Raw genomic sequence first — 26,701 nt, forward strand, 5'->3', positions numbered from 1 at the left:
TCCCCATGTACTGAAATTGGATGACATTTAAAAACCTTGTAGCTGAGTTAGGGGGTTACCTCCTAAAGAGCCCGACGCTCTGCTTTTCATCAAAAGGAAAACCTGGTGTGGGAAGAGGGTTGAGGTGATGCTGGAGGTGAACCAACGACACTCTGAATTACGGATATGGACATGCCACAGAGATTTGGTTGATTGTTTCTCACATGGCTTTGCACTAACATTAGCCTAGTTTTGCACTGAAAAGGGGGAATTACAAATCATGATTTGGATCCTTCTAGACCATTTTAGTCTTTTCTTAAGAGGCCATAACCTGGTGAGGTTGTTATGAGGGAAACAATATAATTCCAAGTCTATCTGTCACAGTGTAAGTACTCAAGAAATACACATCCCCCCACCCCCACCTCTTTTCTTTCCTCCTCTGGACTTTAGCTCATCAACCAAGCAAAGGGGGCTGAGTGAAAGGTAAAGCCACAGAGGACCCTGGATCTGCTTTCTTGTTAGGGAAGAGCATCTCCCAGACCTTTTAACTCTTCAACCTCTTCAAAAACGGGGGAAAACACGGGAATGGTACTCTCTTCTAAGAAATACAGCATTGGGACAAGTAGACCATCCCCTCACAGAATTCTTTTCCTTGCCAGGAGGTAGATAAACTCTCCCCCCATTCAAATAGCCCTTGTCATCCTTGTGGCCACTACTCTGTCTTCAGGTCTTACATGTTCAGGACATAATTAAACTCTTCTGTTAAAATAGGGACATTGCAGGGACTGAAAGTGTTGGCACTTGGCGATTGCTGTGATACTGGAGAAGAGGGTTTCAAAGACTTCCTGTTAGGTCTCCACCATCCCTGGGCTGAAATGGAATGTGCAGATTTAGCCCAGCCTGGTCCCTGAGTGATGCCCGTTGATTGACTGTTGGGAACTCAAATGGCCTCTCCTTTGAACTAGGTAATAAAAGGAACCTCAACAATCTTCCTCCCAGCTTTCACCGCCAGGTGGGAAATAGACTGTCTCCCCTCTGGGCCTCTCACTTCAGGCTGGGGCCTCTCCGCAGCCGCCATACTCCAGGTGTCCACTTGATGGCGGTAAAACCTCAGGGATGGCCTTCGGGGAGCCGAGCCTCCGCGAAGCAAACCTCTTGCAGCAGCTTTCCGGTGACGTTCAATGGGCTCTGGGCCAATGCGTCCCATTTTAAAAGGCTCCTGTGCCTGAGCTGTTCACGCGTTCCCTCCCATCATCGTAGAGGACACATCTCCTCTGACAGACTTTCGGGGCACCGTGTCTTATTTTTGTGAAACCCTCCAAGGTATTTGGAGTCCATTTGCATGCAACCTGGCATCTTTGCAGACAGCGGCCTCATATGCTGTTATTAATGTGGACAAGTATTTATGTGGTGAGAACATCGGCTTTCTGACAGGAAAAGTGTGCCCAAACAAAGAGCACTGCCTGGCCCTGGAAATGGAACCCGCCCCCAGCCCCAGCCCCAGCCTGCATTCTGGGTTCCCTTCCTGCATTTCTACACTTGTCCTTACTGCTGAGACTGAACTGTGCCCCACTCATCTTTTCCTTCCTGGCCTGCTTCCTTCTGTAGCTCTCAGAGTTTGCAGGGCTGCCTCTGTTCCAGCCCCATTCTGAAACATGAAATTGTTTCAGAACTAGAGGTGGAGGCGTCAGAGAAATCTTTCTCCAGTGTCCTGGACTGCTGAGATCTGGGATCCGGGCTATCGGCCTCCAGGTTGTAGATGGGAGGACTTTGCACATTCTGGGGGTTCAGCCTGTGGTCCTCTGGAATCCCTTCCACACAGGGCTGACAATGCTTTGCCCCTGCCTTGGCTTTAGGACAATCCAGGTATGCAGATGGCTCTGTGTGGCTGTGAATCAGGGCCTGACCCTCATTTCTGTAACCTCCAGATTGCTAGAAGATTCTTAACCCTTCAGAATGGAACACGCCAGTGCCTAAAATGTCGGTGTTTGAGAAGGTCACAGAACTTCTTTTGCTGGTGCCTTGTGGCATTTATTGTACAGAGGAAAGAGCTCAGGCCTAATGGAGTTAAGACAACTGGGACCAGATTTCTGGTTTTGTCTACTGCCAACACTTGTGTGGTCAGTTTTAGGCCTTTTCCCCCAAAGTGGATGTCTGAGTAAGGAATCAAATAAAATGACCATGGTCACTCTCTATTTTAAGTTTTCTTCTTATTTTCCTTTGCATCAACCCTCTCCTCCATTGCCTTTTCTTCCCCTGATCTCCCCTCTAGTCTTCATCTTTCCCTCCTGCATGTAAGCTGTGGCGAGAAGGACACGGTAAAGATGGGCATATTCTGGTTAACCCCACGTCACACTCCCATGAGCCCCAAGCCAAATGAACATTTCCCTCTTGGGAAAGTAGACTGGCAAAGGAGGAATTGTAGGACAAGGTAGAAGTATAATAATAATAATAATTATTATTATTATTATTTTAAAACAAAAGGGGCACCTGGGGAGTCCAGTTAAGGTTAAGCATCTGACTCTTGATTTCAACTCAGGTCATAATCTCGGGGTTGTGGAATCAAGCCCAATTCGGTGCCACACTGGGCATAGAGTCTGCTTGGGATTCTCTCTCTCTCCCTCTCCCTTTGCCCTTCCCTTGCTCGAGTGTTCTATCTCTCAAAAAAAAAAAAAAAAAAAATTCAGAGCTCTTCTTTTTGCTGCCAGCATGAAAATCCTTCAACTTACTTGACACCCATCTTAAGTCAAAACCCATACAGGTCCCTCCTGCTCTCCTTTGCTGTGTGAAGCTAGTGCTTCCCTCAGGGGGCTTTGCTACAGCCAGGGGGGATGGGCGTCCCCTCTCCCCCTGCAGTTCCTGAGGGCAGATTTCTGAGGCAGTCCTTGAAAACCTTTGGGAGTAACCCTTCTATTTTCATGACCTGAGCCTCAAGCACCAGATCCAAACAGGATCTTCTACAGAAAAGAAGGTGACCCTTGAATGGAATTTGGTTACCACAGGTACAACACCAAACCGTCCGGTCTCAGCTGCTTCTCCTCCAGACTCCCTTCCGTATTCTGATCTATTAATCCTGCTGGATTTTTATCAACTCAATTAAAAAAAAAAAAGAACCTCTGGCAAGCCCATGTAGCTACGCCCTGAGCTCTGGGGCATGGTGGTGGGGGCCAGCACTGTACCCAGGGATTATGTAAAACTATTACCTCTCTCTAAGAAGGAATAATTCCAGATCAACTTTTTTTTTTTGCCCATAAGAAATTGAAACAGAAAAAGCATATATTGCGTTTGGCATGCTATCTTTATGAACAAGATGGGAAAAGGCAGGGGTAATGGTAATAAAGTTAGGTGGAGTCCTAAGTCAAACATTCCAGAAGACCTGATCATTTAGAGATAGAGGTCTCTAGTGGTTTTCCACAGGGCTCTCTCTTTGGCTCTGTGTGGCTAACACTTTAATCCACCACTCGAATAAAAATAAAACATATTTATCCAGTTTTGCACATGGCACAACATTAGGAAAGACTGAATAATAAAACGGAAGGCAACTGTATTGCAAAGGACTGGAAGCAAGATCCCACACCAAGAATTTACTTTAATAGATGTAAATGTATTCTTACCCCCAAAATAAATCACATAAACATTGTTTGGAAAGGCTTGCTTTGACAGTAGTTTTCTGAAAAAGGGCTGATAGTTTTAGGTGTCTACAAGACTGACAGCACCCAGTGATGTGGTTTAGAAGGGCAAAGAGCCAATGGCATCGTAGGCAAGCATTGGTGAAATTGTGAAGTCTGGGTCAGGGCGGGTGCTGTTTCCACCTAATCAGGGGGCACGGTCTACCACAACAGAATATTAAATCCACTTTTGTGCATCTCACCGTGATGGAGGAGCTTCTAAGATGGGAGCTCTTTCTAGAATGACGTGATACATAACAGGGCTGATGGAATGGAGATGTTTGACCTCGAGAGGGCGAGACTTTGCAGGGCATGTTCGCATAGCGAGGAATACTTACCATGTTCCTCCTCTGTGCCAGCTTCGTTTTGAAGGGCTCTGTTTGTGCAATATCATTTGCTACTTATAGAAACCTTATGAGTTATTATGATTACGATCTTGCTTTTGCATCATACCTGCAGAAACGGAAGCACAAAGGTGGCACAGCTACCAAATGATAGGGCTGGAGGGTCAAAGTGGGATCTCTTACACATAACCCCAGGCTGCTGCTCAGCTGTCTTTAATTAGAACAGCCTAAGAGGTGGTTCAACGGTAAGAAATTTCAGGAAGGCAGATCCCAGAAAAGCTTCCTGCCAAGTGGTGGGTCGTCTTCCGCTGGAGGTGTTCGATCTCAATGACACTCCACTGAGGATGATGGGGAGTTCTGTGTTAGAAGTCGGCCGGAGTAGAAAAGCTCCAGGGAGTGCTGGAACTCTCAGGGTTCTGGACTTTGCAATTGCTGTGTTGCTCCTGGTATTGGAGTCTAAAAACCATGGAGGGGTTATCAGTGTTACTGTAGTTTTCTTCGCCCACACCTGCATCCCCAACCCTCCTCAGCGCCCCCCTGCCCCGCACCCCCAGCCTTCAGGTGAGAACGAAAATGCTCTTCATTGTTGGGACACACCCTTACCTGTTTGTGTGTCAATGTTGGTTGTCACAATCTATTCCCCGGCTGGTAGTTTTATTTTACAAAACAATTCTTCACAGCCTTGCTTAGGACTGGAAGTTGCCATGTGAAGACCTTGAGTGCTATAGTTAACAACACTCTGTTGGCAAATGGTGATTATGTAGACTCCTCTGCAAAGGCACTTGAACTGAACAGAAACTGGTGTGCCATGTCTGCCTGAGGTCCATGCAGCTAGTGCCTGAAATATCACCCGCTTGAGTTCTTTACGCAAAAGCTACCATTTTTTTTAAGTACCAAAAAAACCGGTCCCTGTTGTCCTTTGAGGCTGATTCATTGCATAAGAAAGAAATCATGGTTTGTATTGCTCAGCAAAATCAAAAAGGTCTGTGGGTTGTGCTTGCATAACCTGAGCTTAGAGTCTGAGTCATAAACCCATGAGCCCTGTGAACACTTGGGAAGCAGGCAGCGGGTCAGAGTAAGCATGGCTGTATTAAGTAGCAGTGAGAGAGGGAGGAGGACCAGGCTGAGTTGGGAGGAAAATGTGGGGGTGGGCTGAAGCCGGAGGGAGAGAAGGCGGGTAGGTGGGAGGGAGGGTTCGAGAATCAGGGGCTGGCCAAATAATGAAGAGACAAGCATCATGAGGTGAAACGGAAATTAAGGCCTTAAGAATCAGAAATTCAGGAAAACACGAAGTTACCATTCCCAGAGTGTCATAAACTGTCTGTGCGATTAGGCAACCTCACCGCAGAACCTCTTAGTAAGAGAGGCTGTTTTTGCCTCTAAGTTCCCAGAAGGTCATTTGTGATGGAAGAGGGGGATGGTGTGAGGGGAAGCAGCCTCCAAAAGGCACAGACCCTGGCGTGTGCAGGTGGTTCTTTTAATGACATTGACCAACCCTTACCCCCACCACCTCCTTTCAAAGGCACTGGCTGGGTCCTCTGTCCCTTCCTTTTCCTGACACACCTGGTAGCTGGGACATACCACATGGGAACGTGAATTCTTTGTTTAGGTGGCTGGTGTGTGTGTGTGTGTGTGTGTGTGTGTGTGTGTGTGTTCGTGCACATGCACATGTGTGTTGCAAATTAAGAGGAAATGAGAAGAAGAAGAAATATAATGCTTTATCAGTTCTGCATAGAGGGAAAGTGGAAAAGTTTTTAGGCTCTCCAAATATTTTTTCCAGCAGTCTGTGAGAGTCTCTGAGATCCCTAGTCTATGTGTGGGGTGTCCGCTGGTAAACACACCTGAATGTTCTCACACCACCCCCCCACAGCACATCTATACATGTTTACATAGATCAGATGTTGACCATCAGGTACACAGCCCTTTCCACAGTGAGATGAGATCATATCCTTAAGCTGACTAACTCTAGGTATATACGCATACAGATTACGGTGCCAATAAAAAATAATTTCCATTCACATCAGTTAACAAAACAGAAGATTGTTGGTGGTGAAGCAGAGAAGGAGGCATGCCACCAGCTGCCCCTTCCCTAGGGCTCACAACCCGCCCCTGTGACCTAGCTTTCCACAACCTTCCCCATGTAGCCTTAGGGTGGTGTCACAATCAAATAGCATTACCTCATGTTCTACAGCTTTCCAGATCCCTGTTGTTCTCAGCATGTGTCTTCGGCCAGACATGCGTTCCAGTGTGAAAGAGCTTCCTATAGATAGTGAAGAAACTTGAGGAGGTACCCTATACACATAGTTGTGGTTAGTCCCAGGTAGGTAATTACGAGGCTATTGGGGTGGGCCTAAACCCTGAAGCAGGGCCTCTCAAACATTTTCACCTATTGGGACACTTAGAAAGTGACACATATATTTTAAATGGATGGGGTTGAATGGGGAGGGGGGGTGAATGGATGCTGCCACTCATTGCTAGACGTAGCCAGTCTGGGGCGCTGGTCACCTCAAACCCTGCCTGGCTGCCCCCGCATCTAGGGAATCAAAGTTCCGCCATCTTATAATGGACTCACTGTCTGGTTTGCCAGCCCTTATTGGGTCTGAATCTGCAAGTTAGGGTTCTGGATGGTTTCAATCATTCCCTTAGAGACAAATTTTCCCTTAAGTCCCTCCTTTGAGGGGCCAATTCTACATGCCTCCCACTTGGGTCTGACTCCAGCTCTTCCCAAAGCTCTCCAAAATCTTCATCACGGTGTTTACACCTCAGTCCAATATGGCCTCCTTTGTGAGCCCTCATCCATCACGGTAATGCTGGGGTCTCCCAGTAACTGGTCTTCAGTGGATCAGTCTGTTTTCTTCTGAGCACTTACAATCTGATATTGTATTTATTTGCCATTTCACCTGTGTGTGTGTGTGTGTGTTTTCTTATCTCTCTGTATGCTTCAGGAAGACAGCAACTTGTTTTCTATTCCCAGAGCCCAGCATAGTGTCTGCACACATAGGAGCCTTTGTTGCATGAATGAATTTAATTTTGGGGAGACGTATTCCTTTGCTCATCACAGGCTGATTGGGATGGATTACCTCATTCAGAGAACACCACGGTCAGATTCCGTCTTGTCTGTTCAGGGGTCTTCAGTGCCACTTCTCCTGAAATAATTTTGATGAATATCTGCTGATTAACCATGAGTTGATTTTTTTCATATATAAACACTTAAATCCACTGTGTGAAGAGCTACTTACAAGCCTGAGGCTTGGAGACAAGAAAGGAGCTTCTCCAGTTGTTGGGCTGCGTGCGTTTCATCACATCCAAGTTTTATTTCCCCAAGGCTTTTCTTCGTCAAGCTTGGGAAAGTGCTGTTTCCTAGGAGAACCACACAAGAACAAGCTGCAAATATAGAAGAGGAAAACATCCCCCAAAGCAAAACATGGAGAAGTGTTTTAGATTGATTCCCCCCAAAGATCAATTGCAATCTTTTCTTTCTTTCAAGGGCATTATTTTTCTAAACAGATTCGAACCAAATGCATGAACATGGACATTTCAGTCTGTATAAAACTAACTGGAAATAGATGAACATGCCAGCCGATAGGTTCAGGAAGGATTTATCTTCCTAAATTTCAAGGCAGCAAGCTGGTTTTGGTAACGTTTTCTCTTAGGAGAACTGGGTGAGTGTGTCCAGGGTTGAACATCATACTGGGCAAGGGGAGGAAAAGAAGCCCTTAATGGGAAACCGAATGTTTCCAGTGACAGGACCAACTCATAAAATCTTTCCACTGATTCTGCCATATCGAGCCAATCACTTTCTGCCATCCTGGGCCAAACTAGAAAAGCCCCAGACAATCTTTGCTACAAACCAGGGCAAAGAGGGAGAATTTTCTTGTCCACAGAGCAGCACTTCCCAAACTCACTCTCTCTCTCTCTCTCTTTTTTTTTTTTTTTAAGATTTTATTTGTTTATTTGACAGACAGAGATCATAAGTAGTCAGGCAAGGCAGAGAGAGAGGAGGAAGCAGGCTCCCCACGGAACAGAGAGCCTGATGCAGGGCTCAATCCCAGGACCCTGGGATCATGACCTGAGTCGAAGGCAGAGGCTTTAACCCACTAAACCACCCAGGCACCCCCAAACTCACACTCTCTTAAGAGTCACCTGGGAACCTGTTAAAAATGCAGAGTCCCAGGGCCCTCTTCTAGAGGTTCTCAGTGAGCAGCTCTGGGTCTGAGTATGAACATTCCTATTTGGAAGAGGTGTCCTAGCTGATTCTTCTGATTCAGCAGGCTTGAGGAAAGACAGTGGATAATTAGTTGTGTTTCTTCTTCTTTGGTGGATCAACCAAGGATTTTGCAGGCATGCCCTGGTCACTTCCTCCCTAGCATTTGAATTCTGAGCCAAAGGAAGAATCCCAGTATGTTTTTCCAGTGCTATGATGTGGTTCTACAAACAGTACTCAGGTCACCTTTCTGGAGGGATCTTGGTGCACTTGCTGCCGTGGTTAAGATGGAACTGGGCGTCGGGAGAGAATCCCTGTAGGGATGGAATGGTCTTTTTCAGCAGGGGTCCCCACCTCGGGCCCCCTCCTTGTGTTCCAGGTACAATCGCACCTCCTCTCAACTTCTACCTTTGCCTCTACGCTCCTTCCTGAGTCTCTGTCTCTACTGGAAGGTCCATAGCCCTATGTTCATCTATGCATTTCCACTTCAAACTCAGCTAGTACCAGACAGGACTCATTTGCTCTCCTCTCCACCCCCAGATCTGTTCTCTCTGGAACCTCCTTCTTCTGAGTTAGCTCCCTTACAAAACAGAATCATCATCCACTTGCTTACCCAGGCCAGGGTCCTGACTTTTCCGTCTTCCTCATTCCTTACATCTAATCCCACATATCTGTTTAAGGCAGTGGTTTGCAACCCTGGCTTCAAAACAGAACCATGTGGAAAGATTTTAAAATGCACCCATGCCTGGGCTCCGCTCCCAGAAGTTCAGATTTAATTGGTTTGTGGTGAGGTCAAGCCGTGGAGAGCTTTTAAAAAGTCCCAGCTGATTCTGTTGTGCGGCCCAGGTTCCAGCTCTGTTCCCAGTCCCACCCTTCCACGCAAGCAAATCTGATCAGCGGGGCTGGGGCTGGTGGGGAGAGAGTAAGGCACTTACCTGGGGCACAAAATTCAAGGGAGCACCCAAACCCCCAGTGACAATATGTCTAAAAACCGAAATCAGTGCCCCAAAGTCCATGATAAACAACACATCACCATTTTATAAAAACAGGCTGCTGTGGTTTGTCTTTGCCCTGCCTGATTTCACAACAGGGGCAATGGTTTCCCATGGGGCTGCTATTCCCAGGCTTGTGTGGCTGTCATGTCCCTCCCTGGGTTTATGAGGATTGACAAAGTCGTGTAAACAGATTGGGCAATGGGCTTAGATTTGTTTCAATGGAGAGTTTCCAATTGGATAAGTGTAAACAGGAGTGCTCTTTTTGCCTTCTGCCTAGGAGTCCAGCAGGGCTCAACGCAGCATGGGCTCCCCTCCATGCAAGCTCCTCACTCACACCCTGGCTCGATTCCTGCCTTTGGGACGTTAAGTTCCCTGTGAGCTGACCCAGCCCAGCTCCACAGCTGTTGCTGCCCACTACAGTGCACGTGTGCTCTAGCAATAACGCACGCTTTACAGGTCTTTGGACGGGTCTTGATTTTGCTTGCAGCTATGCCTTTCCCCAGGCATTTTTTTCCTGCCTTGCAGATCTGGATCATTGCAGTCAGCTGAGCAGTTTTTTGGTGGCAGTGTTTTGGTTTTTGGTTTTTGTACCGCCCAGAAACACTTGGCTGAGATTGTGAGTGGAGCTGGAAAGCAGCCTTGCTTCACTTAACAAACTCTGTGTCCTGGCACGAGTCTGCATGCCTGGGGTTGGGGGAGAGGGGTACATTTTCTAATTCATCCACCCAAAGGGGGCACATTTTTATAGTTTGCACAAAGACCCTGCTGGTGGCTGCTCTTTGATTCCCTCCGTCATCTGCCCTAGGAATTCCTTCCTACCATTTAAGACAGAGCTCAGGCTTTTGACCTCTCACTGGCAAGTAAGTCTTCCTTGCCCTCAGTGGCTCAGCCAGAGTGAATCTGTGTTTTTAAGTTACCACCTCACTTCACTCTTCTACATGCTTTTAGGATGGCAGCTATCGCAGTAAATTGTAATTGTGGGAACAACGGTGGATCGAACAACAGTGACTGGCAGATCATTCTGGCATCTATCAGTCAAGAACAGGGTTGTTCTCCTATAATCTAAGGATGTCTTTGAAGAGCATGAGAACGATCAGTGGTAAAATAAAATATTCAGACAAGTAACTCCTCCTTTTACTTCAGGATACCAAACAACCGGCTCACGGCCAAGTTAGTGAGAATGGGCTGGGCTAGCCATGGTAACCGCTCAGACTCAAGGTGATTTAATAACAGAGTCTTATTTTTTCCTCCAACTACATCTTCAGCTTGGAATCCAGATGGATAGAGCAGCCACTGCTTGCCACCATGGTAGAAAGAATTCAATTTCCTGAGGGTCTTGGACTGACAATTAATTGCTTCTGCCTGGCATAGACCTTGGAACTGACATCATTTTTGCTTAATGTATTGACCAGAATTAGTGTCATGGTCCCACCCAACCTCAAAAGTGCAATCCTGCCATGTGCCTGGAGGCGGGAGAGTTTGAAAACATTTGGCAAAGAGCACTTATGACTACCAGAGTTAACACTTCATATAAAATTGATTTTATTTCCTAAATAGACACATTCTGCTGCTTGTTTTGTTGTTTAGAAAAAAAGAGTTATCAATAGCAGGACATGGTGGTAACAACTGTAGCTAAAAACCAAAAGCACAGTCTTTTTTGGAAATCTTTCAGGGACATCTCTGCCCATAAATAAGGATTCTCATGGGATATGTGACTATTTCATTTTACAGATGCAATTTAAATTATACTGTTAAAAAATAGCAGAGTGGATGTGGCCCAAACACAATTTTAGATGAGGTTCTTAGTAGCTTAGAATGATATATATGTGTAAATATATATATGTGTGTCTGTATATGTAATATATAATACTGTATAAATATATAAAATTAAGTATATAACTATTGTATTAATATACATAAACATTAAATAAATATGTAAACTATAAATATATACATACACACACATTGAAATAAACTGCCTAATTCGTCCAATAGATGAAATGAGATAGTAGATGTGAAAACCATTTGTAAATTGTAAACTGTCACCTATAAAGTGGTATTTAAAAGTGAATTGCCATTAGCCTAAGGGACCAGTCATCCCAAATATCCAGATGTTAAGATTTTATCCTGCTATGGGCGTTTCCTTGTTTCTTTTCCCTAGGTTTTCATTTGCTCTTAAAACAAATCTCTAATAATATCAGAGATATAGCAAACATTTTTTAAAAATGTGAATCAGATGTAAATTCAAATCAAAAATAAAAAAGCTCAGTTTTTCCAGACAGAATTGCCCTGGGAATAATGACATTGAATTCAACATTTAGGAATTTAAAAATGAATCGCAGATGACTTCTCCCCAAGATTCTTCTACATACAAATAAAGTCTGGGTGGGATTTACAACAAAACGCTCCCTTTGTAGAATATATTTCAAAAAAATCCAGCTCTGTTTGTATATTCAAGTGGGTCCTGTTTTACAAAGATGTCTCATTTGTAGACTCTAAAAAGGAGAATAACTAAGAGGCAAATTTCACATTAAAAAGGAATTTTAGGGCACCTGGGTGGCTCAGTGGGTTAAAGCCTCTGCCTTCGGCTCAGGTCATGATCCCAGAGTCCTGGGATCGAGCCCCACATCGGGCTCTCTGCACAGCAGGGAGCCTGCTTCCCCCCCTCTCTCTGCCTGCCTCTCTGCCTACTTGTGATCTCTCTCTCTCTCTGTCAAATAAATAAATAAAATCTTAAAAAAAAAAAAGGAATTTTAAAAGCAGGATCCCTTGGTGTGTTTATATCACATAAAAGAATATGTGAGTGAGTTAAAAATGTCAGTTCCATAGATTAAAATATATATGCAATACCACACTTTGTATATTTTCTTTACCTGTGTTTTACACCTTTTTTATGGATAGCTTCCTCTGTATCTGCTTACAGCATGTACTCCATTATGCTACAGTAATTGGACAATAACAGATACTGTAAAGTTTTTCCGGCGAGATAAACACAACACCAGGCAAAGTGGGTGCAAGGCAAGATTTATTAAAAACACTCTCCGGTGAAGTTTCAGGGCTCAGGAGAAGGGGAGCCAGGAAAGTTGTGCCGGTTGGAGGTGGGTACTCTCGGGCGAGGTTCTGCAACTCTGGAAAGCAGAGTGGCGGAAGTCGCGCCCAAGGCAGGGAGAAGGGGGCTTTTAAGGGGCCTGGAGGGGCGTTCAGGAGTCTTTGGGCAAGTTTCCCTTATTTGGATATTTCACCCGCTCGTAGGGGTCCCATTGGTCCACTGGAGCCCGGGGCGGGGGTCTCAGATTCCAGCTTGTCAGGGTCCCATTGGTCCACGGGACCTGGGGTGGGAGGGTTTTCAGATTCCTGCTTGGGTCTTTGTTCTCCTGCCTGAGCTCAGGTTTTGTGGCAGGGACTTTCACCATCTTAAGTAGCCCTTTCTTTCTGCCAGCCCAACAGATACAAGTGAAATCCCTACCAGTGTAGTTTACCTTGCCCTATGATGATGCCATTATCTCAAGAGCTTGGGACTATAATCATGTGGGAGTCCTGTTGAAAATGAAACATTATGTCTGATGCCAAATGAAAGAATTTATGTGTAAAATAAAGTGTAAATACATCTCCTATCAAATGACAAACTTCTACATGTGAATAGTTTTCTCTAAGAACATATAAAAGTCAATAAAATCTTCTTACTTTTTACATTTAAAAAAAAAAAGTCTGCTTGGAGGATTCAACTTGTTGGTGATCTGGTGTAACTTTCCCAAACCCAGACTTGATTTAACCACTTACTGAATGTGGTTTAAACTCTAATAGTTCCACCATCTTTAGAAAAATGCAGAAAGATGTCCAATGGCATTTCCAAAGTGCACTTGGTTGTTCTTTGAGTGATGGGTGAGATCAATATTAGAAATACAGCATTCAACTCAGCTCTCAGTTCTGATAGAGACCATCACCGTAATCCAATCCCAGTGATTTTCTTGAGGATTTCTTGAAGGCAGTTCCAGGGAAGGCATTCTAATAATGTTGTGAGTGATGGATGCATCCTTGTGCTTCCTGAGTCTTCCACATTGAAGTCCTTTGAATAAGTAAGTTCTGCTACATGCTAAAACGTAAACCTAATTCTAACTCATTGATCTGTGAAGAGCAGCAAATATGATCTCTCACAAGAGACCAACAGCTTAGAAGTGGCCTGGGCCATGAAGATATTTTCAGTGACTCCAAGGAGAAGTCTTTATGGAGACGTCAAGCATGTCTTCTCAGAAGTCACAATTGCCCCTGTTGATTGTTAATTGAGAAGAACCTTCCTTACATGAAAAATACAGAGGCTTTTGTATCAAAGGAAGCACAAATAGATTTTCTAGTTTATTCCTCATAAATTAAATGTGATTTTAAAATAGATGATCAGGCTTAATCTGAGGAAAAGGCTATAGAAGTTTCCTCTTTACCATCTGAGCTTGAGGGGAAAAAAGAGAACCTCATTCTGCTATAACTTAAGGGCTTGGTGTATGACAATCCTGGGTCCTTATGTCATCAACTCTACCTTTTCCCAGAAAGTTTCTGGGAAAAGGTAGAATTGGAACTGATTGTGGAAAGTGGAAAAGAAGGGTAATAAGGCATGAATCTGGCCAGTCTGAAGTAGACATAATCTTAGGAAAAGGGATCATTTATTTAAAAGAAGAGAGAAGACATAATAGAGTGAGAAAATTTTAGCCTAACCAGACCACAGCTTGAGATAAGGCATGATATCTAGAAGGCCTTTAAAGCTTATGGGGAGACCGTGAAATTTAATGTGGAGGGAAACAAATCTTTGGTGGTCTTTAGGATCAGGAAAAAATCATCAAGATGAAGGCCATGTTAGCTTTATAGGTATTTCATTAGCATCATGCTCTAACTGAGCTAACCAGCTGCATTACACCAGGGAGATACTTCATTTTTTTTAAGATTTTATTTCCTTATTGGGTAGGGAGGGAGAGGGAGAAAGAAAGAGAGGATGAGCAGGAGGAGGAACAGAGGGAGAATAAGACTCCCTGCTGAGCAGGGAGCTTGACCTGTGTCCTGATCCCAGGACCCTGAGATTGTGACCTGAGCTGAAGGCAGACAGCCGACTGAGCCACCCAGGTGCCCCACAAGAAAGAGATTTTGTAATAACGGTTTTCACCGATATACTTCCTTTTGAATAAATAAATAAAAATCAGGAGAGGATTATCTAAAATACTTAAGAGAATTAACACTTTCCAATTATACAACCCAGGACATATAAGTAAATGAGTTTGTTTTTATTTTTTTAAAAGATTTTATTTCTTTATTTTATATATATAGAGAGAGCACAAGTAGGCAGAGAGGCAGGCAGAGGGAGAGGGAGAAGCAGGCTCTCCACTGAGCAGGGAGCCTGATTCAGGACTCGATCCCAGGACCCTGTGATCATGACCTGAGCCGAAGGCAGAAGTTTAACAGACTGAGCCACCCAGGCGCCCCAGTAAATGAGTTTAAATCTTCAAATAATACTCGTTGAATTGAGTAATTGAGTACAACTTGCCCATCACAAATAGTTTTATCTATTTATTAAGTGGTTTTTCATGGCTCTTGACTTAGAGGACTATTGGGGTTTTTAGCTTTATGGAAATTGCTGCATAAACTTCAAATTTTAATTTTCATTAAAATATTCTTTAACTTCACAAAAATCACATTTTTCTGGACCAAACCCTCCTGTGTTGGCGCTCACGGTGCATGCTATGCCTTGCTGGGTGGAGGATAATTTCCTGCCCACAGCTTCCCACTGAGGGAGCAGATATATGTGACCAAGTCTGTACCGCATGACCAACCCAGGCATAGCTGAATGGACCAAAGGTGGGGACGGGAACCACAGACACTTGGTCCACAGGCTGATTGTAAATTAAGAGGGCCACTTCCAGAGAGCTTTCAGTCAGAAGCAATGATGGTCAGCTGGACCATTCAGGCTCCCTCTCAGGAATCTGAATACGACACATGGGGAGAGAACCAGTCAGCCGGTAGAGGGTGGGTACGTGAAAATACCTCAAAAGGAAATTGAGACAGTGAGGAAAGTGTCAAAATGGTTGAGGGGAATTGCAGGGCTGGGGTGAGGACAACATGCTCCTACCAACACTTGACGGTATTCCATGGCCATGAGGCTGGCTGAGTGGCTGTTCTGGTTCGCAGAGAAGAGTTTTGTCTCCCTGCTGCCATATGTAACCTTACACCACAACTCCATTCTGGAAACAGCCTGATCAAGGCACTTGTCACCTTACAATCCCCCCAAATCTAACTAATACGTAGTCCAAATTTTGGCACACAGAGGTTCAATTTTACTTTTACTAATACTAAGAAACACATTTTGGGAAACAAAATGGGCCATCATCTATGGTTTTAATGGGTTTGGGTTTATTAAAATGTGACAGCCAACTCAACAGAAACATTTCCTGCCTGCAACACACCACACCACTCCATACCACAACAGAATTATGTTGAAGGTGTCATTGTCACTATTTTTAGGATTAAAAACTAGGAGCATCAGTGATGATGATTTTCTTCCAGAGCTGTTCTAAGTTTCCATGGGTTGTTAACCCTCTCAGGTTGGGTTCTTTATGTGGTTTGTTAAATAGTGTGCCACCTAATAGATAGGTCAGAGTCTTAATGTTTAAACCTTCTCCCTCAATTTGGTATTACCAATAAGGGCAGAAGGTCAAACTCTTTGTGCATTTACCTACATACTGGTTTGTTCTGAGAACATTGCTCAGGACGCAGATTTTAACAAGGAGTTGCTATCTGAGGGTAGCAGAAAGTCACATGAAGTGTGGGAACATTATGTAGAGGGTGAGGGAGCCTTTGAACAGTAGCTCGAGATCTGGATTCTAGCTGATTCTGCCACTAGCAAGCCATATTATTCGGGCCAAATCTCTTTCCTCATCTGGAAAAGGAGGGAGCTGGGTTCCTGAAATTCTCTGCATTGTGTTATCTCCCCCAGGAAAAACACAGGCTCTACCAGAGCAGCATTGTCTGCCTTCTCTGATTAGGGCTCAAACCAAGAACAGCTCCTGGTACCTCACAGGTGCTCAGGAAATGCTTGGCGGCATTGAGCAATTCAGGCTGTATATTGCTCACAAAAAAAGGCTGTTTTTTTCCCCATGTGTGGAGTCTCAGCTATTTTTCAGATTGCTTTCACATAGGAGGCACTCAACACTCACTGGTCTGAACTATCACATTTGGTTCTCAGCAGATCCACACTGTACTTGTCAATAGAGAAATACAGGCATGGAGAAACCTTATTGAAAGGGAAGAGGAGTGGCCTATGAGTTGGAAGACCTGGGCTACCACTAATAATGTGTGAGGCTCTCGGCAAGTCATTTCATCGCTCTAGAGTCCTGTTTTCTTATCTGGAAGGTGAGAGGGTTAAATCAGACCCTAGTGGCACACTTCTAACTCTGGTCCTGTTGCACCTGTTAGGGACAGCACGTGGGTTGTGAGAACAGATGGGTCCGTTGGGAAGGATGTGGGACTGCAGGAGGAACGAAGGCAGAGTAGTTAGTGCAGAGGCCTCAGCTCACTGGAAACATCAAGACAGGAAGAGTGCTTTTTATATGCACCACCTAAAATCATTTATGAGCATCAACTAGGGTGGCTCTTTCTTTGCTGTTGTTGGTTCATCAAAGCAGGTTACCGACCTCTGCCACGTCTGCTGGCATGGGGTGCTAAAACCTTGCCAGAATCCAAGCCTTGAAGTCTGTGTTATTTAAAACATCCAATTGAGGGGTGCCTGGGGGGGCTCAGTCCATTAAGGGTCTGCCTTCAGCTCTGGTCATGATCTCAGGGTCCTGGGATTGAGTCCTGCATCAGGCTCTTTGCTCAGCGGGATGCTGCTGCTGCTCCCCCTGCTTGTGCTCTTTCCCTCTCTTTCAAATAAATAAATAAAATCTTTAAAAAAATAAAAATAAAATGCCCAATCGTGGGGATCCTGAGGATTTTGCTATAACTTTTATCACAAATTCTGGTTCAATCATATTTATAAAGGGGCCCTTTATAAAAAATGACTACAGAAGTAATGCAGGAGTAAGTTGCTACTAACCTCTATATTTTATCAAAGAAACATGACCCTAATTTTTTCAGGCCAAGGTCTTTTGGCCCCATTAGTAAGAGGTGCCAATTTGTTCTTGCACTGCTAAGGAAAGAAGTCCTTCAGTTTCAGGAAAGAAGAAAGAGACACATAGTCAAGGTAGGGTGGCCAGCAAGATTGTAATTATGCTTGAGACAGTAGTCTTCTGATGAAGGGTCCGGATGGATGGAAAGTGCTGGGAAGCGGGGAAGGAAGGATGAGCCGGTACTTGGCTGGAACATGACTCTGGGCTCCCCAGTGACCCATCAGGGCTACATTAGGATGGTCTTCTGAGTTTCCACTATGCATGTTTCCTGTGGACTTTATATTTCTGCATCTTGCTGGGGGCTTGGTTTTGTTGGTGGGATGAAGCACTCCTGTGTGGGATCAGCAGTCTGGAAAAGAAGAAAGGCCATTGTCAATTTTCTGAGTCAATGCAAGGGGTGATACTTTCCAGAGCTATGTTTGAAATATCATTTCAGCATCACTTAATCCTTTGTTAAGGGGAAAAAAAAAAAACAGCCATGGAGGCTATGCACATAAAAACTTTTTTTTTTTTTTTAAACCCTCTTCCCTTTTAACCAGTAACAAAGATATTTCTGCAAGATTCTTGAACAGCTGATCACTGGAAATTGAAGTAATCCAAAAAATTCTTGGAGAGGATGATAAATATTTTCTCATCCTATTAATGCCCTCTAGAGGGTTAACTACAGCAAATGCTCTCTCTGTATCCTGGTCTGTGTGCCCTTCTTCCAGGAAAAGGCCGAGCCTCAGGTAACAGACCCGAGGCATTAGCTAGTTAGAGTGGCCTCGTACAGTTCCTCGAACAACCAGTGTGAGCATGACTTCCACCCTCAGATTTTAGTTATGGGGACCAGAATATAAGAACTGTGTCACAGCGTGGTATTTTTGGCTGCCTGCCTCTGTACGCCCTCAAGTCATCCGACACAAACACAAGTCACCTCCAGTTCTACTCAGTCGTGCTCCTTCCGCTTTTGCCTGAAAGGATTAAAATGGGTTACGCCCATCTGGTGATGAGGGAGGGTGACAGCACTAACCCAGTTCTCGGGGGCAGCTTGGGCTGTAGGAGCTACACAGTGACACAGAGAGTCGGCTAGCAGGGCTCAGGGGATCCATTTAGACCACCGATAGACAGTAAAAACAGATCTGACCTCATACATATTTACAATTCCCTGCGGTCCCCAAGGCGAGAAGCAGTGAGCCTCTTCCTCCTCACACTCTCACCAACCTTTAGAGCTGCTTTTCCTTGCCAGCGGCATTCACCTATAGCCGAGTACCTTGTTGATGCGTGGCGGTGGGGATCGGGAGGGGCTTGGGCAGAGGCGATGGCATCCCTTGCCTTTATTGCCCTGCCCCAGGACAGGGTTTATCTGGATAGCTCAAGCTCCGATTGCTTGTGGAGACGAGCCTACCCTACCTCTCCTCTCTCAGGTCGGTACAGACATTGGAAATGAAGCCTGACAACTCTCCTAAGGAAGGAGTCCTTGCTCTGTCCCTCGGGGACAGTAGATGAGCACATTTACCTGCGGCTGAATGAGGGTACCATATGAAGTTAATGCTACATCCTCCTCAGCTCCATCACTGTCTCGGGCTGAAAGCCAAAGATGGGAAGGGCTGGGTTAGTGTCAGATTCACCTGGAAACAGCATACGAGGACTATGAGAAGACCTGGGGGCTTGCAAAGAGGCTCTTGACCCTTTGAGAAGGAATTCTCAGTTGAGGCTGTTTTTGGTTGTCTTTGGTTTTGGTTTGTTTTTTAAATCTATGATTTTTAAAAAGAGTGTTTTTAAAGCTTATGAGGAAGGTTGGCTATGGGTAGTATCTGCGTATTCATCTGTGTTTCGTGACTGAAGATACCGAACGTTGATCATCACCTAGAGAAAGAGCGCTGCTCGCGGTGGGTCAAGGTCTTTGCTCCCGTAGTATTACCTGTGTGACCTTGTGTACCTCACTGTCCTCCACAGGAAAATACAAGGCCTTACCTAGATCATCTCTAACGTCCCTTCAGGCTTGATACTCTGCAAGCTTTGGTTCAGCTTTATAAAAAACCAGATGTAATAAAACAAGATCAAGATCCCTAGAGATCATTTTCTCCTATTATAGAATAACCACATGCATGGTTATTTGTTTAATGTCAGGCTCCTCGACAAGACTGTAGGCTCTGTGAGGACAGGGGCCATGTCTGCCCTAACACCAGGGCCTCGCTCCGTACATACCCGTTGTTTGACGGTCACAGGCGTGGCCTCACCCTGAATGTTCACGCTTGTCAGCTCTCTCACTCGCTAGCTGTGGGCTAACCTAGGGCCCCATTCTTTAACCTTTGGTTGCCTCTGTTTCCTGATGGGAATAATAGGGGGACAATGATGATCATAACAGTAAATCTACTTCACAGGCTTGTCTTGAAAATTAAGCTCATCAATACATATAAAGCCCTTCAAATAGGGCATGACGTATGGAAAACACATGCTGCTGGGACACCTGGGTGGCTCAGTCCTTGAGTGTCTGCTTTCGGCTCAGGTCGTGATCCCAGGATCCTGGGATTGAGCCCCACATTGGGCTCCCTGCTCAGCGGGAAGCCTGCTCTCCCTCTCCCACTCCCCCTGCTTGTGTCCCCTTTCTTTCTGTGTCTCTGTCTATCAATCAATAAATAAAATCTTAAAAGAAAAGAAAAAGAAAACACAATACTGCTGTGCTTTGAGAGTTAGTATCCAGTGGTGTGGTCATAACTGGTGCTCTGACATCATCATCATCCTACTGATATTTTTTAGAGGGTTGGATCCTGTGAAATTTGGAATGCCCTTCCTTCCTTAGGGGCAGAGCAAACTGAATTCTTGGTTTAACTTTGCTCCTTGAGGCATAATTCCTTGAGTTCCTTGAGACTTTCTGACACTCAGCTCCTTGGTGATCAACATTCATCCAACATTCTCATCAGACTAGATCATTAATTGGAGAAGCTGCTTTCTCCCGAAGTTTCCAGCACTAGTTGTCGCTCATGAATTTACCAAAAGGCTGAGTGTTTCTCTCTATTAAACCTGCAACCATTCCGTGGTATGAAATCTGAGTTGAGTAAGGAAGACCTTCTGTTTACATGGTGGGGACACTATAACCATCATTTAAAGACTAGGAGCCTGAACTCTTAGGGGTTGAGGCGCTTGGTTTTGCCTCAAAGTTGGCAGGAAGCAGAGCTCAGCCTCAAAGCCAGGGCACCCAGATTCTGCATTCTTTCTCCTGCTCCACACTGCCCAATTTTCTCACGCTCCCTGCCTCTTCAGGAATGTCGAATGCTTGCCGTATCTGTCCTCAGACCAAACAAGTCCTGCCCAGACTCACTGTCTTCTTCCCTCCTTTATGCCACTTGTCTCTCTGTCACTTGTAGCTCCTGAGGGTGAGAAAACAGTTTTGTGATTTGTTCCTGCAAAAAACCAAAAATTACACTGCTTGGGACCGTTGACATTGGGTTTGTTCTAGGAAGGAGTGGGGGGATGTCTTGAAGGAAAAAAAAAACCAAAACGCTGAAAATTGCCCAAAAGGGTTGTCCAGAGAAAGCTGATATTTGCAGGGCACCTGGGAGGCTCAGTCAGTTAAGCATCTGCCCTTGGCTCGGGTCATGATCTCAGGGTTCTGGGACTGAGTTCCTTGTTAGGTTCCCTGCTCAGCGGGGAGTCTGCTTCTCCCTCTGTCCCTCCCCTTGCTCATGGTCTATTTCTCTTTCAAATAAATAAATTTTTAAAATCCCTTATATTAAGGATTTTATATACGTGTGTGTGTGTATGTGTATAATTTCCTTATAGCAAATACCAGCTTCATATATTTGCTATAAGGAAAACAACCTTTTGGACTTAAGTTTGCAAGAACATTCTCTTGTTTCACATCATTTTATAGTTATTGACCCCCTTTTACACTGCATAGACTCATTATTTTTGTCTTAATACCTTAAAAAAGAATCATACTGGGGTTTGTCTGTATACCTTCAAGCAATGAACAGAAAAAAAAAAGCCCATAGCAATGTGATAATTTAAAATATTCATGGGTCTTGCTTCTAGCAAACTTGACATAACAATATCTTAAGTATGTTAAAGCAGATAAAGTAGTGATAATCTTAACAGGAGTTTTCCCTCCAAAAACAAAAAAGAGAGAGAGAGAGAGAGAGAATCGTGGCTGATAGTCAATATTTAAGATCTCCACAAATTATACAGCATTTAAAATTCTCAGTTAAAAGGGCAACTGATTTTTTTTAAAAAGTGCAATCAATATACAGCTTTCTAGGAACACATTTATAATAGAGGGCAAAAAATATTTCTGCCCATTTGTTTGGGGATCTGTAGTAACATTCCTGAATGCATTTTCGTTCTCTAACCAGATGTTTTTCGATCTTGGAATTAAGTCCAAAACCACTTCAGGAACAGAAAGCCTAATCTTCTTTTGAAAGGCTCTCTCAGGTAAATGGAGTCTTAATCCCCTTTACCAATCTATTTCAGTGTTTACCAACTCTTATTTTCACTTTTAATCTAAATCCTTCATGTTTGGTTTGAGTTCATTTCTACACCTTGTCTTTTGTTGGAGACAAAGCAGCAGGACAACAGCTTCTTCAAGAGAGATCTTCATAGTTGTGAAATTCCCCGCTTATCTCCTCTGGTCTTCCTCTTCTTTCTGATAAATAACTCTGGTCCCACAACCCAGTGGTAAATAAAATAGTTATGTGACCAGAGTCACAGCAACAAGCAGTAGTTAGTCATCAGAAGAATCACATGACAAAGGCATGTCTCATGGACTTGAACAAAATGTCATGTTTCGCTACAGAATTTAGAGAGAGAATTTGAATAGTCTATGATGAAGGCACACTGGGAACCTGTTTCATTGTCTTAACCTTTCCACTTTGGTCGCATGTTATAACCCTTTAATTATCTTTGTGGTTCTCCCTTAGCCTCCCAAGTTCCCCCATATTTCTCATTTGTGGACCCCAGAACTGGTATGGGTATTCTCCTTGGAGACTGACCAGTGCCAAGTACAATAGCCTGATTGTTCTGGCTGACCACACGTCTGTTGATACGGTACCGTGACTGTTTTTTGAGCCAGTGAAAACAAAGACAGTGGTAAGCTGCTTTCCTCTCACCAATTGTGACCTACAGGGCACACTTAGGGTTTTTCAAGTTCCTGTTATCAGACTCAACTTGTCTGGTTCTTATCTATCTTGTGTTGTATGTTTTTCCCAGCTTGGTGTAATCCTGTATTTTGTACTAAGTTTTAATCATTCTTCTAATTTTTGATATTTGTATTTTTCCCAGCTGACCTAAAATCTGATTCTGTTGTCCAACTTTAAGTTTCTGGTTATTCTGCCCAATTTTGAGAGCAATCTGTATATTCTTTACTAAATTATTAATTTTTTTTATAAAAAAATAAAACATCAAGGGGTGCCTGGGTGGCTCAGTAGGTTAAAGCCTCTGCCTTCGGCTCAGGTCATGATCCCAGGGTCCTGGGATTGAGCCCCGAGTCGAGTCAGGCTCTCTGTTCAGCAGGGAACCTGCTTCCCTTCCTCTCTCTCTGCCTGCCTCTCTGCCTACTTGTGATCTCTGTCAAATTAAAAAAAAAAAAAACAACGATATCAAACTACATTGATAATGACTGTCTCTGGCAGGCCATTTCCTGCTCAGAAACGAATTTTCTAACCATGCTTGAGTAATGAGGATATTACCAGGAAACATGTTTTTTGCACGCCCTTGTTCTGCCACCAAGACATCCCGAGAACACTTGAAACACCTGTGTTTTGGGGTATAGAATATTGGTTGTTATAAATCCAGGTATGTTTGGGGTATTATAAAACTCTGAGAACTCCTCTCTCTTTCTCTCTGACTTTTGTTTCCTGGAAAAATACGACAACAATAAAACAGACACAGAAGTTTTATGCTATCTGCTGATGAGGACTTTGAGAAGTAGTTTTTGGGATTGACTCTGCAATTCTGCCACAAACCTTAGTGATCTGATGATGCACCATCAACAAGGAAAGAAAAACTCTTATAGGAAGGATGTATAGTGTCAATTTCCGACTCTGTCAACTGCACTGAAAAGAATTAATGGATGCATCTATCTGAGCAGCATTTAATTTGAATGTGTAATTAGCCATAGATTATAGCTTAAAAAACGTGTATGCACTTAAAGGGAAGGCTTCTATTAATTTTTTTGAGCCTGGTGAACATTATGTGTGCTCTACAATATAGAAAATAATGTAATTTTTGCACATTAGAAATAAATTGTAAGGAATCAGATGCCTATTAAGACATAAAAATTGATGTAAAACTATGATATTGGGTTATGAATAATAGGCCAGATGTTTCAGAAAGGAACGAATGTGTTTTGACATATTTCTAGATAACTAGAATTAGCCACTATTTCCCCCAGGTTGTTAGGGTCCAAGCATTTTTGTTGTCAAAGTTAATCTACTTTATTCATTAGCAAAAAGTATAGTCAGATGGCTTGGTCTTCGAGAACGATAAAAATCTGACCAGAAATTTTTATGAAAATGTCACATAAGCAAGTTGCTTTTTTTCTATTAGTGATGACACATCTGAGCCTTTATTAGAATTCTGATTCAGTGGCTCTTCCTGTCACTTTTTGCAAACTTTGAAGGCTCTCATGCAGTGATTGGTATGAAAAGTAGAAATCCAGGAGTTACTGGGCTTTGTGCTGTTAATGAGGTGGTGAGTCCTATGAATCAGTTTATTATGATGTTTGGGCAAACTAACTTCAAGACTTAAATTAAAAAAAAAAAAAATCAATCCCTGATGCTGGGATTGACTTGTGCCCTTGATAGCCAAAACATCTGGACTTAGCATCATACGTCATGCAATTGCTTGGTCCAAGCCTAATTTGGGGCTGGTTAACTCACTTTATAGGGGGTGCCTTTCTTTACCCAGCGTGAGCACTTAGAGCCACACCCTCTTTATTTAGGGCCTTTGATTCATTTCTGTCTTGGCCTCTTCCCCATAAATCTCGGTATTTTGGAAGCACCGATTTCTCATAAAAGTTTAACATCAATTCTGGGTGTTTCTATCTCCATGCAGGAACTCTGAAGTCACCCACCTAAACTGTGGCCATTTCCTTATTGTTCCCTCTTGGTTCACCCGGTTTCTCAATTTCTTTCCTGTTTCTCCCTCGGGAAAGCCTCCCTGCTCCCCAAATCCCCTGGGGAAGTACCTCTTGAGAGTTCCTGGTTCTCCACTCTGAAGCTGCATTGATAGGCTGGGGCAGGGCAGGTGTTGCCCGGTAAAGGGCAGTTCTGCTTGGTCGATCTGTAGAGAATGCAGAGCTCCGGTATGATGTACAGCAGCAGGAAAACCCATGCATTGGTGACCAGGGCAATACAGATGACGGGGTCATCCCACTGGGGCTGCCGCTGGAGCTGTGGGTTGCCTCTCAGGAGCATGGAGATCCACACCACCCAGATAATGATGGAGATGAGCACAGTGACAAAGATGAGCCTTCCATGTTGCTTCCAGTTCTCACATGGGCCACAGAAAGTGGCTTTGGAGACGAAGAAGGTGAGGGCCATCAGGAAGAGGACATAGACCAGGAGGACCACAAAGTCCATGTTGAGCTCACAAGGGGTCATATGCATAAACATCATGCCCCTGGTCATCATGAGAGTCACGTACTCAATGGCAATGATCACCTGCAACAAGCTGACACCAATAGCAATGCACAGAATCGTTGTCCAACAAAGGGAGACTCTACCTCGGACCAGCTTCACAAGGTTGGAGGCATGAGCCAAGAGGCATGAGAAACAGATAGCAAAGAGAACCCCAAAGAGAAAGTAGCGCACAGGGGCAGTTTGCTGATTGAACTGAGCGATGAAGGCAAAGGCAAGGCTGAAGAGTCCCAGCACACCCAGGAGGAAAAGGATCTGAGTGGGGAGGGTATTCCACAGGCAGCAGTCTTGAACCCTTCGCAGGAGGAAGAGAAACGCCAAGAGTAGTATAATTGTGACCACTATGCCGATTATTGCCAAGGCCTCAAGCACAATGCCCCACGCGCCCTCGTTTTCACAGACAAAATAATAGTCCTCAGTGGACTTGACACAGTCCTCATACATGGTGACTTGTGGGTGGACCTCACGAGAATGGACTTCTGTCTCCCTGCAAAAGAAAGAGGGGACAGACTTAGGACCACATCCTCACGCAGAAGCACTTGTCAGCTAGTCCTGTTTGGGCACTGTAATGTCTCTCCTTCCCAAATATGCAAGAGCCCCAAACCATCAGACCCTTAAAACTCTCCTAGCTCTGTCTTGCCGGAAAAACAGAACACTCTTCACTCGGAGGTTCCAGATACGTCATCCATTTTCATGTTGAAGTCTGTACCAAGGCTTTTTGAAATTCGAGGCAGAACCCTTTTCATAAAATAGGGTGTGTGACAACGTTTGCCTGATGGGCGAGATTACAGTTATATCAGGCTCCAGAACAAAGGTTGTCAACATCAGTGGATCACTGGATCATTCAAGATACTGCTGCACTGCCTGAAAGAGACAGGCAGATCATTTTTCTTCATAGTTCTAGTGGCTGTTCCTTCTTTTAATCTAAGCCATTCCAACGCAACATGTTACTGCTAAAAATCTGTTCTTTCTTCATCAAAGAATTATACAGAATGGTCCCTGCCATCAGATAACTCTTTCAACAGTTGAGCACCAAAATCTATGTCTTTCCTGAGGTTGCCTAGGAAAAAAATTTCACCTATTCATGAGGAAAAATAGTACCTTGCAATTGAATACTCCTAGCTCTCAATTCCTCTTCAGTTATTGCCAAGCCAGACAGCTGCAGCCATCCGGGTTTATAGCTACGGGCATGGCCCCTTCATCTCGACCTACCTTCTCTGTGTCCACGCTGGAAGTTGAGGCTCTACTGGCTGCAAGGTTGTAACTGCCAATGAGTAAGAAGGAGACAATCTCAGCTTCTTTAATCTCTCCCCAAATGGGCGGAAGGAGTAGAGGCCCTCACTCAGGTTCCTGCACGGCCTATAAAAAGAACCGGAAGGTCAGAAAGACACGCCTATTCCAGTTTCCCAGCAACTTTTCTACAGAAGTTTCTTTGGTGAGAACAATTATTTTCTATTCTATTGCTAACCAGAGGCACCTTGGCCGTAGGGGGTGCTGGAGGTGACTTTAGGGAAGACTTCTTCCTCTCCGTAGACTGCACTGTGTTTAGGAAGCCCAAGTGGCTCTCGGTTGGCAGTACATCAGGACACTTCATTCTTCTTCTGACCTACTCCCTAAAAAGCCCTCTCTGGAGTCCTCCTTACAACTCGAGTTTTGATTGTGAGAGCCAAAAGAGCATCCGTTCGACAAAGGAATACGAGTTTTACTGGGCCATAAAGAGGGGTCATGGGCATTAGAAGGGCCAGTAGTTG

General features: G+C 44.3%; 1 protein-coding gene across 1 annotated transcript; it reads right to left on the reverse strand.

Moving 5' to 3' along the window:
• Window positions 1–17,419: 17,419 nt before the first annotated feature.
• Window positions 17,420–26,201, reverse strand: GPRC5D (G protein-coupled receptor class C group 5 member D). The gene is made up of 4 exons (XM_032345609.1): window positions 26,163–26,201; window positions 24,500–25,437; window positions 18,833–18,900; window positions 17,420–17,683 (listed from the first exon to the last, which is right to left on the reverse strand). The coding sequence occupies exons 2-4, from the start codon at window positions 25,392–25,394 to the stop codon at window positions 17,612–17,614; spliced, it is 1,035 nt and encodes a 344-aa protein (XP_032201500.1). The 5' UTR covers window positions 25,395–25,437; window positions 26,163–26,201; the 3' UTR covers window positions 17,420–17,611.
• Window positions 26,202–26,701: the final 500 nt, after the last annotated feature.

Source organism: Mustela erminea, chromosome 6, assembly GCF_009829155.1.
Source record: "Mustela erminea isolate mMusErm1 chromosome 6, mMusErm1.Pri, whole genome shotgun sequence".
Classification (NCBI taxonomy): Eukaryota; Metazoa; Chordata; class Mammalia; order Carnivora; family Mustelidae; genus Mustela; species Mustela erminea.